Genomic DNA, 16,559 nt, shown 5'->3' with positions numbered 1-16,559 from the left:
ACCACACACCAAAGAGCACAGGACACATCCTCAGCCTATCTCACATCTGCTCTTTCCTGCAGATCCACAGTGCTCCAGCAGAGACCAGAAGCCACCATCAATCTTCCCGTATGGATGGAGCTCACAGGAAAGTGTGAACTGCAGTAAAATATCTGGGAAGAAAAGATCTGGTAGGAAATTATATCCAAGCTCAAGTAAGCACAACCCTACATATAAAATATCCTAAAAGTATTTGCAGATACATAGATACTGTGAAAAATTACTCTCCACAGCCAGGCCAGACTATGAAGTTATAGGTATAAGCTGCAGCAGTGAAAATATTAAGAAATACCTTTATAAATGGATGGCTGTTTAAGCACTGGAACAAGCTGTCGAGGCAGGTTATGGAATTGCTAGCAATGGTGCTATTCAAGGCTGGATTTGACACTGCCCTATTAGGGATGATATACGTGGAGCTAAATCATTTCTGCCATGATGCAGCTCCCTTCCAGCCCAGATGAGCCAAATGTAAATGTGATGTGCATCGATACATACCAAGTACAAGGAATGAAACTCCTGCTAAATTCGATCAACACGCAGAAAAGGTACATCCAATAAAGAACGTTAAATAACCCAGCCATAGGAATGAACTTTGTCATGAAAGGGTAGAAAAATGAAAGCAAGAGGTGTTCAGATAAATGCATGAGGCATCTGAAAAGGAAACATCCTTTACTTCCTCAACAGCATTTGTATATTGATTAAGAGTACTAAACATACATTTTTAAGTGCAGAAGAAAACCATTCCTTTTAGCCTTTGACTTCTTAGCTCAAAACATGCTCTCTTCTCTTATGAAACCACTTTTTTCAAAGGATTGTAGAAATGCTTGCAGCAAATTAGAAGCAGCTCAGATGACAGCTACCAGTCTGTTAGCTGCAGATAGAGAGCTGAAGAAGCTGTTTCAATAATAATAACAATAATAATAATAATAAAGACAACTATATTTGGAGACTTCACTTTGATCAAATATGTTAATTGAGTTCCTACTAGAGTCAGAAGAAGGAAGAGTTTAGCTCACTCTTCTCAAGTAACAAACCCAGCCAACATCTTTTGTGTTTGCTCTGTCATTCTGAGGACCTGGTAGGGATGGTCTGTGCTTGGGCGATGGTCCAAGGATGAATGCTTCAACATGAGCTGAAGCTCAGACCTGCAGACCCACCTCCTGGGGTGGAGCAAGTGCCATAAGGGATGATGACATTTGAGTTGATAAAAGACCTTCTGGTAGGTCTCTACAGCAAAAGAAGAGGTAGAATTCAATCTGTAAGAGATTCAAGTCAGTTTATGTACATATACTGTATGTGCACGCATGTATCCATATCTTGGAGCTTATGTATATAACCTTAGGTGTAAAAGTCTAAGCAGTCACTCTAGCTTTTCCAGAGATGGATAGGACTTTCCAGAGACTAACTCAGCTCATCCCAAATATGTATTGAGTGATGGTCCAAATGACTTTGGAGTTGCCTATTTCTCTCTGTTGACTGCAAAGGAAATCGAGATTGTGTCACTTCAGTTAAGGGAGGAACATTTGGGACACATGAAATTAGATGCTACGAACCCTGTTGTTAGGACTGCAGCTGGCTGTGCTGCTTCTTGCATCCCTTTCTGCTGGGTGTGAGAAATTTCAAAGGAGATATCCTCATCTCACCTGTGTTTGGGGAGAGAAGGATGGACCCAGTCCTCTTGCCTCTCCATAACCATGCCTCTCCAGGACATGACTGCATGGCCAGGCTGCATGGTGTGAGCATAGCAGAGTATCCCAGACAGCTTTGGTCTTCTACTGAAAATCCAGGAAAGACTGTTCTGAGGGGGGGTTATCCTTTCATATAGAAACAGAAAAAAAACCCAGCCCTCTCCAACTGGGACAAGACTTGCAGGGGAGTGTACCAGGTCAAGGAAATCAACCTTACAAATACAGATAATGCCTAAACCCATTCATATTATTGTCTATGTTGTCTGCCCATCCAAGTCGGTAATTTAAAATATTTTTATATCTTTCCATTTTTTTCTCATGCTGCCAAACATTTTTTGTGTGTGTGTGTTATTCCCATTTCCTACTGTAAAAGTCAAGAACAGACATTTTCTAATTAAGGACAATGTATTTCCAAAGTCCTTAATCTGCTGAGTGGACTGCCATAGCATCTAAAATGACAGATTCACTGTATTTCTAAGGCATGGAGTGGTGGGGGTTTATGTCAGTAGGTCTCCTTGCTCTACAGGGTCATTCTTTTGCTCCTCATACAGATAGGAGATGATCATATAACATGAGATTCATATGGGATTTGCTTTACTGATGCATCAAAAGGATAAAGCCAAAGTCAGAGTCACTCTTGAAATACTCCTAAATTGCAGCTGTAATCAGAAAGTCCATTGTTTGAAGCAAAGGCTAGAAATGTTGTGATACTTCATGTACAGGTAAACTAGTGATCACACACACTTTAGTTCTCACATTTGTTTTCTGAGGTTTTAAAAAAATAATTTCCTCATCTGCACTAGGACTTTTTTCTGTAATTTCCCACAACTCTACCACTAATGGTAATACTGTGACATCTCACATTTACTTAAAGGTGATCACCAGCCATTATTTTAACAACTGCCATCCAAAAGAGGTTAGATTGCTTCTGTCTGAAATGCTGATAACTGCCTGGAGTCTTGTCTGCTTTTGCCTTGCTTCCTTCTTCCATGTGAATAACTCAGGGGAAGGAATAACTGGGAATTTCAAAAGAAAAGTCTGCACTGTAAGTACAATCTCTGCCATCCATCTTGTACTCATACACCAGAGATGGGATTACTGCTGGAAACAGGTAGCCTATTGCTTCCTAAAGCTTCTGTATCTCTTTACTACGCCACTATTAACAGTATTGTTATTGGTGGTAGTAGTAATAATATTGCAATGTGTTGTAGGGCATCCATTGAGCTTAGTGTTCTCTAAAGACTCAATGAGAAATACCCATTCCCATGATGGTCTTTCAGATCTCATGGTCTGGATTTACAAAGGGCAGGGAATATTTCTTACACTCGCTGTGAATCCAGCCTTCTAAGAAACACATACACTTTATAATCGAAAAGCATAATTACACTCTAATTACATCGTATTTACATTTTTAACACAAGATTTCCACTAATCTATATAATGAGGTACTTCATGGACTGGCCAAAAATAATTTCAGTGTAAAGTGATATAATTAATATACCTGCATTTAAAAATATACAGTGAGATCCTCAGCAGAGTTAAATCATTATCTCTGTGATGATATCAGTCTGGTTCCTGTGCATTAAAAAGCAAATCATGGGAGCAATAATATCTCAATTATGTAGTTAACCTTCTGGTTATATTAATTAGTAATGATTAGACATGGGAAACCATAATTATGTCACGTACATAACATCCCTTTGAAATTGCATTGTGAATCCAAACACAAAAGGCAGATGTGAACACCTAACCAGGTCCATTTCTGACATCTAGAACAAATCTGAAACTCAATGATATGACCCTCTGTCTCCTATCTGAAACACAGCTAGTTTGTATTTGTCCCAGAAGAGAAATGCAAGGTAGAGTTGTCCCATATTCTGATTTCACATGGTGGTTACTAAAACCCAACTTTAAAAAAGAAGAGAGAGACAAAGATCTAGGTCCAATCCAGTTCCTAAAGAAGGAAGCCCTGAAGCTAAAGAAGCTCCTTTTCTCTAACTCACGACTTTTAGCCACCTGTCTGGGGTACAAACAGCTAAAAATCAGCACCTCTTGTTCCTGTTCGCAGGAGATCCTGGCAGTCAGAGTAGTATTTGCACAGGACTTTTCTGAAGACTTGCTCCTCACTGGCTCCAAAACCACAGTGGTAGACACTGTACTGGAGAAACTGTTTTTCCTAAGGCAGCTGTCTGTCTGAGAAGAACCTAGTATCAGGAAGAGGGAGTCAGAGCAAGCAGGATTTTTCACCACTGTCCTCATGTCTAACATGGGACTGAACTTTCTGACCTTCAAGGATAAAGAAGAGAACAGCCAGTCTGAGCTACCACTCTTCCCCCAGTATATCAGAGATATGCTTTATCCCAACAGACCATTCCCTCACAGCAGGACTACAGTAAACAACTAATGTGTAAGTCATTCAGTCCAAATTTAGAAAACTATTAGAAGTTTCCCTTTTATATAGGCTTCTGTCACCTACTGAAACCCACAGAAGATCTGCACTGCGGTAGGAATTACGGACCTTTGTACATTTGTGCAAGTCCAGAGTTATTCCTGTCGTTCAGGAATAATGGAATAATGTCGTGCAGGAAAAAGGACAAGTGCAGAAGAACACCATGGAATTTCCATTAAAATTAATCCTTTGAAAAGTGAATGTCAGAAGCAACTGTATATTTTTGACCAAACAAATGTACTTTAAATGGACATTTTGCAAATGTCAGGTTGAAGTGTTCCAAAGTTAGGAGCTGCCAGAATTAAGGTTGCCTGTGCATTCTGCGTAGCATTGCATTGCAGACACTTTGTGGCTCTTATTCCCTGGTTTACCTTTTATTTTTCAATCTAAGTAACTTGACTTTGAAAGGCTGACTTGCAAATCTGGCATCTGTAATTCCAGGAAACCTCACTTTGCACACTTTTTCATCTATATTCACTCAATTGTTATTTGATGTATTGCTTTGTGCTATGCTAGCAGCAAGGGACATGGGTGCAACATGGGACACAGTTATGTATTGACCTACAGTGTTTGCAGTCTCGGGGTCTTCAATGGATCTGCTCTAAGGTGTCAGATCAGTTCACAGTAAACCAGGCTCAATAGAAAACCCTGCCCTGTGGGGACCCCGGGTCTGTGAGGCCATGGGTGTATCATGGGCACAGCAAGGTCTCATTAGCTGGCATTGTCATTTAAGGGACTAAAGGCACATGGCACTTTGCAGGAGGTAACCCGATATGGCTTTGGTAAGATGTGATTCCTCTCTTTTAGTTCACCAAACTGTAAAACTATTGCTGAATATTCACCAGCAGCAGTTCCCAGGCATTGCAAGATGTTCTCTAATGATATTTCCAATTCAGCCTGAGATTCCTGAATGAAATGTCTGTAGAAAGGTTACGTAAATGTTTTCTTTTTCAACCTGAAGTTCATTCAATATAATATTACAGCAGCAATTCTTGCAAAGATCTCCCTTCAAGAGAGGTTGTTTTTTTCCCTTTCTTTTTGCTCTTGGCAGTGGTTGTGACAAGAATGACAGCGTAAAACACAGCAGAAAGTTTTAAACATTACTTTTCCTCAGACAGCAAACAAAATCCTGGATTACCACCATCCTAGATGGGAAACTGAGCCACTCAGAAACTCCCACCTTTGTCTCATCCTAGGGCCACAGCATGTGTGTAAATTGAGTGCAGTGCTACCGCCATTTCAATTGATGCTCCTGGCCCATACGGATGCTGATGCTTTTGAGGTCAGCCCGAAGATGAGCTTCACCTCCAGGCACTGTTTGGGGCTCATTGGAGTGGCAAATCTGGGACCTGTCAGGCCAAGGGCATGGGCCACCCATAACTACAGCTGGCTAAAAAGGGACACCAGCAGAGGAAAGGTGATTTTCATCATTCCAGTGGTTTTTTGCCTTTATTTCAAGTTGCTGCACAAGCAAGGCAGGGCCATTTGTCCCCACTCTTTGATATGCACCTCCTGACACCCAACAAAAAGGTTGCCATAATCTCATAACAAGACAAACATGAGCCTCCCCTTCCCCACTGTCGTCCTATTCTCCATTCTGCCACAAAGATCTCTTTTTCTTAAACCCCACACTCCTTGCTCAGGTCAGGATCCAGCCCTGTCACAACGCAGCATGTTCTCTACTAATTCTCTGCTGGCGTTCTTCCCTTCCCCCTCTCAGCACTTTCTTTCCATCGAGTCCTCTTACACTGCAGAGCTGTGCACAGCATCTGAGGAGCTGGCATGGGCATACCATGCCAGGGGCCATTGTCACAATTTAACAGAGCAGATGATTGAATTAGAGGTTTTGGCACAGCTTTATCAGTATTAATGAGGCTGAACCAATCATGCAATTCCTTGGAGTCTTTTGCGTCATGCCTCCTTTTCTCTTCTGGAATCTCAACCATCCCACTCTTTCCCACCTTGGTCAGCTCCTCCAGAGATGTTGGGTGCAGGACTGATGAGGCCATAGCTCAGTCCTCTTGGTTAGTGACATGGTTGTATTATCAGGGGACAGAAAAAATAGGAGTCATGGGGTTACAAAGTGCATACACCTACATGACTTTTATTGAGGGAAAGAGCAAGAAAATGTAGGGGGTTTGGGGGTTGAGATTTTAAACTAAGATACAGGACCCTTCTCCAAACCTTGACTCTAGCTTGTGGCTTTGCATATTTAGTTATCTCTCACTGTAGCATAGAACAAGGACTTGAATACTAGAAGTATGAATGCAATTTAAGAAATTAACTGTAAAGATGCAGAAATCCATCCACAGGTAAGGTTTCCTGACATCAGAAATCCAGCATGAAGGTTTTTGGGTCTGGGCTGCCACTGCTGAGATTTTGCATAACGTCATCGCTGGTGTTCAGACTCATGATACTGCGAAACTCTGACAAACTTGGATGTGATTGCACCAAACAATGCTGCCTCAGCAAGCCATTTTGGGCACGTTCCCCTCTCTCTTTCCAACGTACCTGCCCAGCAAACTCATTAACCACACAGAGGCACTAAAATGCTTGGAACAGAAATGAGAACAGAAGCAACAAAAACAATTCTTCTGCCAAAAGAGTTGGGTTTATGTTTTTCCTTCATCTGCACCTTCCCCTGCCCGGGCGCAACACAGAGGAAATCTCTGCAGCTGATCTGGGACTTCACAAACCGAGGAGGGATTATGCACTACAGATACTGACAGACCCCTTCGCTTACAGCCTGGCAACCACCCCAACCGTAATCTCCTCTCGGAGATAAAGTCCATCAATCTTATTCTTACACCAACCTGTTCCCCTCTGCCCCTCCCCCAAAGCTGGGAGAGCAGCCCTCCTCAGGAAGGATGCTAAATTCTTTCCTTCCTCAGCGCCCTCCTATTTTAACTTACTTTTTCGTCTGGCCTCCCATCCAAGTCAGGTCAACACATATCCATTTTCTGTGCTGAGCTGACTAGTTTTCAATAACAATTTCTCCTTCATTTTGTAACAGAGATCAATAAAACTGCCCCTCTCTCATATTGGCCGAGATCCCAGCAACGTCATTTGCTCTTTGTTGTGTTTCCCTTTTACTTTTTTCTTTCTTTTTTTTTTTTTCTTTGTTTTTTGGCAAGGCACAGATCAATTTAACAAGATGAAAATGACTTAGACTTTCACTCAAGGTAAAATCTGCACTTTATAACCCAGGATGTAATTTACAATCCTGTCATTAAGCTCTGTTAATCCTATTATTATGAAGATAAATAATTACCCATAGCGAAGAAAGGGATTCCCAACAGAGTAGAATTATATTTTCCATCAGTAATGAAAAATATCCCTGCCGCAGTGACACTGGAAATACAGATAGTGAGTACTCCCAAGAGTCCCAGGAAAGGTTTGCTACGCAGGCAGTCCTTCATGGAGCTCGAGAGGGTAGCAGTCAGGAGAATCAGCATCAGGCTCACCAAAATCTTGCCCCTGGCCAAGAGGCTGGTCTGGTGGAAGTCCTTCCAGAGGCTAAAGGACGCTAGTGAGTAGAGCTGCAGATCTTGGTGATCCAGCTGCATCTTGTGCATCAGTTTACAGAATTCACTCTCCCACTTCTCCCCAATGAGGTCCTGGGTGACAGAGCCATACGTTTGGAGGTAGTAAGTGATTTGGATGGCTCTGGCTGATTTGACTCTCTGGTCCTTGCTGTTTGGTACTTCCATGACCCCTCCGAGCTGGTGGCCAATAAAACTGCTCCTTCCATCCTGGGAGGGAAAGTAAAAAAGATGAGCATGTGGTTATCCTGTGTAAGATGTGATACAGTGATACCGCTCGACTCTACCTTCCTTTCACAGACATGTCAAGAGCTTGGCTCAAAGGCCACTGCAGCCAACAGCCATCGTGCCATTCACTCCAGTGGGCTTTGGTACGCATCCCTGGTCCCTGCCACTGCTCTGTTCCTTACTTGTTACAGACTCATTGGCAATTCTGTGCTGCAGTTCAGGGACTGCTCAGATACTCGTTGTGATCCCAGATATTCGGGGACTGAAATGTAGCATGCAAGCTCCTCACCCCATGGGAGACGATTGCTTTCCCACGTTTTAACTGTGACAGGCAACAACAAATCTCCAGTTACTGAAGTATGAAATGTTTGAGATGAAGATCAATTTCTGGAAGATTTGCAATTTCCTGACACTTTGGAAATGCTTTTAAGAAGTTGGAAATGTACATAAAATTAGGTCTGGTTCCTCAGTACACAGCTGTAAATGCAGATAGATCCAGTTTAATAGCTATTCTGGCTTTAGAACAGTATAATTAAAATCAGACTTTTTGAATTGTTTAGTTGAAATTTCATGGATTTTTATCAGTGGCACAGAGATAAGAATCTACCTTACACCTTGATTTAGCCAGGATTTGGGTTCTTTATATTTCAAGAATATAAACCTTACTCTGGTCTCACTTAACTCAGTATATGCTAGGACATAAAAACTCCACAACAATCAGTAAAGGACACATCAGGTGCCCTCAGAATCAGCCCCCACCTATTTACAAGACCAGACCACGTCTTTGTAGAGTTATCAGTTATCTGGTCCCATATAGATTTTGTTTTTCTTTTTTTTTAAGAAAAGTTTTATAAGAAAGGTCCTTGATTTTTAGCCGCTGGTTATTCTAGTTCTCTAGAATAACTGTGATGTGGCCCTTTCAAGACAGGAGAAGCTTGCATGGATTTAGGAGATTAAACCCAGTTGCAAACTGAGGAAGGTGACTCCGTAGATGATTGATTGGATAAAAATGTCCTAGCACAAGTAACCTCTTTGATCAAAAACTCTAAACCCAGGGATTAAATGTCTGTTGCACACCAAAAACCAACACGTTGGTTTTTTTGTGTGTGTAAATGGGATTAAAAGTTTTCAGATTTCTTTCCTCTTGTATTTAATAAAAAAATAAAATTATCAAGCCAGTTAATATATCAAACATCTTGCAGCAGTGAGTTCAGATGAGATAATACTTTTTGGTTAGATGCGCTATGGGAATGAGCTGACTGACAGCCCAAATTTGGGAGATGCTCTGCCCTACACACACACATGGAAGCAGTCATCTGCAAAAGGCCAGAAGCATTTGAGGGAGACACTTTTAATCTATTACATCCAACATTAACCATTTCTAGAGACACCTGTGCTGCACGCAGGCCATTATCTGAAATTGCCAGACCTGCTTGGTATAATGATTCCCATCCTCAGGAAAAATCAATGAAGCAAGGTACCAGGCTTTATGAAACATAGAAGTCTTCCGGGATGCCTGCTCATAGAGCAAATAAATATTGTAAATTGAGAGACAGTGCTGAAAATGTTTTATATACTCACCTTGCCTTGTCTCTAATAGGTAAAGGAGGTGATCCTCCCACCGAGAAATTTCTGCCTATGCCTGCTTTCATGGCAGGAGCTCACACTGTTTTCAGCATTTGCCTGCCACAGCCCAGGGAACGTGACAAAGTGCTTTTCAGAAGTTCATTTTTTCCCGATTCCCAGTTGTTATTTCCCATTGAAATAATGGCTTCTGGCGAGGTATCCTGGCACAAGCTGACATGAAAGGTGATTTGCAGTCTAATGCCAGCTTCTCAAATCACCTGAAGCCTCATTGCAAATGTCATATAAGCAGAGACAGCTAGCACAGAGGGGCAGCTGCTGTTGTTTGGGCTCCAAAAAAATACTTGTCTCTGGCATTTCATGTTAGAATCCTATTTTGATTCGTTATTTCTACTTTTTTTCTTTTTTTTTTTTTTGAAGGAGGGGTCATACCTAACACTCACACGCTCACAAAAGGTGCATTTCCAAGCTGGTAATTAAGATTTGAGCAATGCAGTCCCTGCTCACATCAGATGCAACTTCGCAGTTAAAAATCCCCTTTGGCACTGCTTTGAAATTTTAGGGAGAAATGTCATATTTCCTCAGTATATATGCAGTGTTGACATTCAAACGTTTTCAGCCACTGCAGGATACTTTAGCAGCACAGCTCCAAACTCAGACAATGGACTATAATTCAGATTTCATTGATCCACTATGCAGCACGCACAGCAAGGTTATGGGAAACTTTGCGATGACCATCTGCCTTCCTCTGCAAAAGGTGCACTGAACGACGGCAACATTTCAAAAGAGGCAGCAGAGCAGGCACAAATAAATCATGTTCTGCCGTATCTCCCATGAAACCGAAGATAACGGCTATTTGTTACACTGATGTACAACAGGGCACCCAGCTCATATGTCAGCAAAATAGAGAACGAGCTTTCAGGTGGAATCGAGGAAATCACAGATGCTGAATTGCTTTGAGGTTGTTTTGTCCATCCCCTTCCTTCCAAAGCCAGACTGCTTCCTATTTACACAAGGGTTTTGCCTCTGCTGCTTTTATAGCATGCAAACATGAACCTGCCACCACGGCATTTGGGAAAACGGGGCCTTTTTCTAATACAGCTCACATGCTAGCTTTGCCAACTGCTCCAAGTGAGATAAAGGTCCTGTTGTGCTAGACAGGGTTGTCGCACCAATGGTTATAATTCCTCAGCAAGGAAGACAGAAGAAAGATGGGGAAAAATACTGCCTTTCACCCCATTTTACAGATGGAAACTGAAGTGTGAGAAAATGAAGACCCAGCTGCCAACAGGATTTTCAGCATTTCCTAGAGACCTCCAAGTCAAGGACCAAACTACCTCTTGGTGTCTCATGGGCACTTCATGGAAGTTATTCACCATCCCAAGTTCTCTGTTGTCCTCCAGGACCACTTTGGTGAAAGAAGGAGACATGAATGGCTGAGCTCCTGGGCTAAGCCTAAGGTTTGGGAACGAAATGAGGCCACAGTGACCTGTACAAATGAGGCCTGAAGACCAGTTAAGTTTTGAACAAGATTGCCTCATTCTGCCTGGTTCCTCAATAGTTCCTCAAACCACTTTCTTCTGCTAATTAGCACATTCTTCCTGTCATATGCCTACATGATGCTATTTTTAATTTCATAACAATAGTTTCATGTTTCAGACTAAAGATCCCTTACACATTTTACCTGCTTATGTTGTTACTCTCTGAGTAGCAGAAAAAGCACCTATGTATCTCCAGAAGTTCTACAACACAAGACAATAACTGTCTTTAGCAAGGTCATTAGCATGGCTGGAGCTTGAATTTCTGATTCCCAGGCTGTGTCTATGTGCCTTTCTCTTTCTCTCTCTCTCTCTTTTTTTTTTTTTTTTTTTTTTTTTTAATGTCTAGCAAAAACTTCACAGTGTCTGTTCTCTGTTCTCCCAGAGGACAAAAAAGGCCGTCGTCCATTCTGATGGCAGCTAATTCTCTCTGGATCTGAGCATCTTTAAAAATGACATGAAATATAGATCACTTGCTGGGGCATGTGATATTTGATCTTAAACAGGAGACAACCCAAAATCTTTGCTTTGATGGATACTATTAAATTGGGTTTTGTGTCCTCCCTTCTCTTTTTCTAGATGTCCCAAAGTCGTTTGGTGGATTTAAACCCTGAAAGGGAGGAGGACGAGAACTAAGGACTCTCAGAGGAGTGAGAGATGACAGACATCAACAGCATCATCACCTTTTCCCCTAGGATGATGGATTTTGCCACCTGTGTTTATGCAGACTTGGCCTGGCATGTGGGTGAAAATCCAAACTTCTTGCCTGTTCAGCAGTAAAAATCACTAATGGTGGATGGATGGATGGATGGATGGATGGATGGATGGATGGATGGATGGATGGAGAATAAACCCCTACTATATTTCAGGCTTGAAACTTGTCTGTAAAGGATTATTGGACCTTTATTATCCTGAGAAGATGTGTAAATGACATGGGGATGTTTGGCTTGCTCCAGAGCTGAGTTCAGGACTTCTCAGGTTAAACAAAAACAGCTGCTCCTACTGAGCTAAATATCTTTTGCTGGTGCTAATCTAGGCATAGATCCTCGCTGCATGCAGCCCAGAGGGTTACTAGCAGTACTCCCTTACTACTAAATTACCTGGGTTTTTTTTTGTTTCCTTAATCATTGCAGTGTGGCTGCTGCAGCCCCGACTCCCATGCCTGGGGTTTCGTGTGGTCGCTGCCATCTGCCACACCAGCCCTGGGCAGATCAACTTCTCCTCCCCACTTTGAATGGCACCAGCCTCCACTGATTGCCCTCTCATGGGAAAAACAGAGGGTTTCAACGTATTTTTGAGATGGCATGGCTCCTGCCTTCCCAGCGCTCTGCTTGGAGGAGGCTAGGGCTGGTGAGAGGTTTAAAAGTCTTTTCAGATCCCTGACAAGGAGGAGAGGAGCCTTTGTACCCGATTTCTAGATCACTCACATTCACAAAACCTTTGTCAGCAAATTTATCTCTATTTTATTTTTTCTTTAACTGCTCCCTCTTATCAGCTGGAGTGATGGATAATTATCAAACTACATTCTAGAAATGTTAGGATAAAGCATGCAATCCTGGTTAAACTTTATTTTATCTCAAAACCTTAAAAAAGTTCAACAGAGGAACACCAGGATTGCCTGTCAGAGTATAATGTGTGATAAACATCCTGAGACAAATGCAATTGTTTCTCCCCATGATGAGGACATTCGTACTCTATCAAACATAGGTCATATAAAGTATTACACTAAAATCCACAGAGGTCAGGACAAAGTCAATTGTTTTAGTTCACCTAAAGTTTTCATAGTAAAATAAAACAAAAATACCCTTTCTTCGAGACGTTATTAAGGTTTTAACATATTTGATTGCTCCTACCTCCCTCTAGCTCACTGCAAAACTTCGGAGGGAGTTTTTTTCTCCCCAGCCAAACTGATTCCTCTGTCCCCATCTCTCATATAGTTATCCATGGAGACCTTACACCAGCCGATCCCTATTACACAGCCACCAATTACCAACAATTCCCGAAGCATCACTTCCAAATGGTAGCGTGCAACGCCTATTTATGCCAGCACAGCCGTTTTCCTGCCCTCAGAGTTGTGTAGGTGCTCCTGCACACCCACCAGACTGCTTGCTCTGTGTGTCCCGGTGCAGCTATTCTGTACGGCTCAGCGACAGAGAGAGAGTCCAGGGCAAGTGAGCCCTGAGGGCAACACATCTGAGGTAAGACTGCCCCTCACCTGGCTGGAACAGGGGCACAGGCCATGTGGTCTGTTCCCTCAGCAAAAATAAAAAGTATAAAAGTGGTCATGAGAAGCTTTCCAGGAAATAATCCTCTAGGCATCCGCTGCAATAAAGAGCAATTCAGTTATTTCCAGCTATCCAGCAATGATGAGGTTCAGCTCACCAGCTAGTCAAGAAAATTTGTTTTGTAGTCACTGGGAAGAGTCAGGCATATCCAAAGGATAATCCCCCCATCCTAAGGAACATGTTAAAATCAGACTTGCCCTCTGCAGTTGCTTGTCTCTCTCCATTTACAGCAGAGGCACAAGATTACTTAATACTTGATCCTAGCTTTTGTCAGGCTAAAAAGTTAGGAGACATTAATCCAACTTTAGTGAAAGATGCAAACACAAAACTAGCTGACCTGTCTTGTCATTCCTGGCCCACACTGGCCCCTTCATGGGCTTGTCCTGCAGCTTAAAAAGCATCCAGACTTTGAGCCCCCTCCTCGGGAAATCAAGGATTGCTAGCGTGACTTTTAAGTGCAGGAGATGTGTACCCAGAACACCCAAAAGGCAACCAGGACTGTCTGATATCTCTTTCTGATGGGTCTGGGCTCTAACACAAGCCATCCAAAACTTACTGGTTTGGATTTCTAGTTTTTGATCAGGTAAATTGAAAAGAGACAAGAACAGGAGAAAAGTATTTCAAGACACTTATAAACTCTAGGATTAATAACAGAGAATAAGCGAAGTGTACCTAACACAGAACTATTCCCTCCAAGTAAATCAAATTATGGAGGAATTCATAAGGGTGCAATAGCAAAGTGTGATTGCTATTAGAGAACTCTTCTCTGTGGAGAAGCTTCTGATGCCAAGCGTGCTGTGTTTCCAAGTGGTCCTCTCCAGTTTGTTCCTTCAGTATCACCTTATCAGGTTTTCAGGTGTCAAGAGATGGAAAGGCCAGAGGAAAAACAGAAAAGGCTTCCCATTCCTCATCAAACCTTCCCTCCTAGACTGTATTTCACTTTCACATTCTTCAAGCTGTTCATCACTTAAGTGACTCCTTCATTCCCAAGGTCAAACACCTGTTCAGTCCATCTCAGATCCCACCCCGGTTCTTCTGGGAAAAGCAGGGTGGATTTACTGCCCAGTTCACCCCCAGCCCAGCTTTGGCCCTGCTTGTCCTAAACTGAACCTGTGCACCCAAGGACACAGTGGTGTCCTTGAAGCTGCTAATTAATACCCATGTTGGCTGTGATTACACACCTCCCCTACATGGGGAAGGGTACTGCTGGAAGATGGGGGTTTACAGCCACAGCTGTAAACAAAGCCACAGCTCCCTCCTCACTTTATATTGTCCTTCGAGATTGTGTTCTGCCCTGTCCAGGATGAAAACCCCTTGGTGTAATCATCTTGGGCTCAGGCCTTTGCTTTTACTGCCTGTTCCTGCCAGTGGAGTTTCCCTGGTATTACAGAGCAAAAAGTAAGACTGCATCCAGCCCCTAAATCCCCCAAGATGAGGGATGATGGACAAAATAATTGCTGCAGGCCAACACAGTCCCCCCTGCCCATCCATGAATGTCCAAGGGATGGTTGTGGACAAACTAAGCAAGTGGGAAGTGGGCTTTGTGGGGGAACTTATGTAGCAAGAAAGTGGTCAATGACACAAAAGAAGTGAAGTTTGTTGTGACTGTAAAATAAAAGTGTGGCTAAGGAGTAGGGTGATGTAAAGAGACTGGAGATGTGAAAAAGGAGGAGGCAGAAATACGAAAACACAGGCTGAAGGGTAATAAAGCAGCAGTTCTCATTGCACCCTGGTCATTGAGAGAGAAGGCAGGTGGGAGCAAAGTTGCTTTGACATCCTCCTGCAAACAGCAGAGCTGGCTCTCCCATGTCCAGTGTCACCGTGCCAGTGACAGCAGATGAGCACAGCCCTGCACTGCAGTCCCGGCTTCAGCTCTGGTGGCCTTCATGCATTTCCACACCAAAAGTCACCCTTCAGGCTGGGTAGCGCATGTGTTAAAACTGTTAAAACTGGTTTTCTACCCCAGGACCTCCACGCTTCACATCAAGCAGAAGAGTGTTCATATTTTTCATATATTCAAGTCCTGCTTTACGACAGAGTTTTGCAAGGAGGTGCTACATGGCCACATGGAAATCTAAGTTCCTGCATTGTATGGTGCAGTTGTGGCCCTCCACCTATGCAAACTGGCACAATATCTAGGCTTTTGACGAGTGCTAAGCCATGAATCATAGCATCATAAAAGGGTTAGAGTTAGAAGGGACCTTAAAGATCATCTTGTTCCACCCCCAGTGCCCTGGGCAGGGACACCTCCCACTAGACCAGGTTGCTCAAAGCCCCATCCAGCCTGGTCTTAAACACCTCCAGGGATGGGGCATCCACAGCTTCTCTGGGCAACCTGTTCCAGTGCCTCACCACCCTCACAGTGAAGAATTTCTTCCTAATATCTAATCTAAATCTTCCCTCTTTCAGTTTAAAACTCTTACCCCTCGTCCTATCACTACATTCCCTGATAGACTCCCTCCCCATCTCTCCTGTAACCCCCTTCAGGTACTGGAAGACCGTTATAAGGTCTCCCCGGAGGCTTCTCTTCTCCAGGCTGAACAACCCCAACTCCCTCAGCCTGTCCTCATAGGAGAGGTGCTCCAGCCCTCTGAGTTTGTCTCTCTAGCACAGTTAGTGTTCATCCCACAGGATTTTGTTTGTGCCAAGGAGAAACATAGGAACAGACCACTAAGGAGACAGCAGTGCCTCAAGGAACATGTCCAAAATACCAATATTTGGATATATACAGTTAAACACACATATGCAGGTGTGTGTATGAAGAACACATTTACCATCTCTTATATTTGGCAAACTCTAGGAATCTATAGCATGAATACTACATTTTAATTCTGATTTCATCCACAGCCCAAATTCGGTTAAAGATGTTCAAAGGAAAGGAAGAAAATTCCAAAGAGCATAAAAAGACAAGACACGCTTTTTCAGTGCCGGCCAGTGGTCCATCTAGCCCAATTTTCAGTCTCTGTGCATTTCTAAAGCATGACACATCAAGATATTGTCCTTCACAATATGGCTGTAAGATATCTTTGGGAGTTTCATAGTTATTGTGGATTTTCCAGCTCTTTAACAAAAAAAAAAAGTTAAATCAGCTGCTGGGAAGGGGGAGAAAGCAACTAACTGTCCAATTTCTAACAAAATTCCTTTCCCAAATGCAGGAATTGGCAACAAAAATGAAATTGGCAACAAAGACTAAGTAAGGTTAATGA

At 42.7% G+C, this 16,559-nt stretch overlaps 1 protein-coding gene across 2 annotated transcripts in view; it reads right to left on the bottom strand.

The window, feature by feature from the left end:
* Positions 1–16,559, bottom strand: part of PTCHD4 (patched domain containing 4) — an 84,190-nt gene that overhangs the window by 51,037 nt on the left and 16,594 nt on the right. For both annotated transcript variants that reach the window (XM_074153696.1, XM_074153697.1), the window contains exon 2: positions 7,448–7,928. In XM_074153696.1, the coding sequence (XP_074009797.1) occupies positions 7,448–7,928 (481 nt within the window). The remainder of the gene's footprint in view (positions 1–7,447; positions 7,929–16,559) is intronic.

The sequence above is a fragment of the Numenius arquata genome, chromosome 9, assembly GCF_964106895.1.
Source record: "Numenius arquata chromosome 9, bNumArq3.hap1.1, whole genome shotgun sequence".
Classification (NCBI taxonomy): Eukaryota; Metazoa; Chordata; class Aves; order Charadriiformes; family Scolopacidae; genus Numenius; species Numenius arquata.
This window is presented reverse-complemented; position numbering and strand designations above follow the sequence as displayed.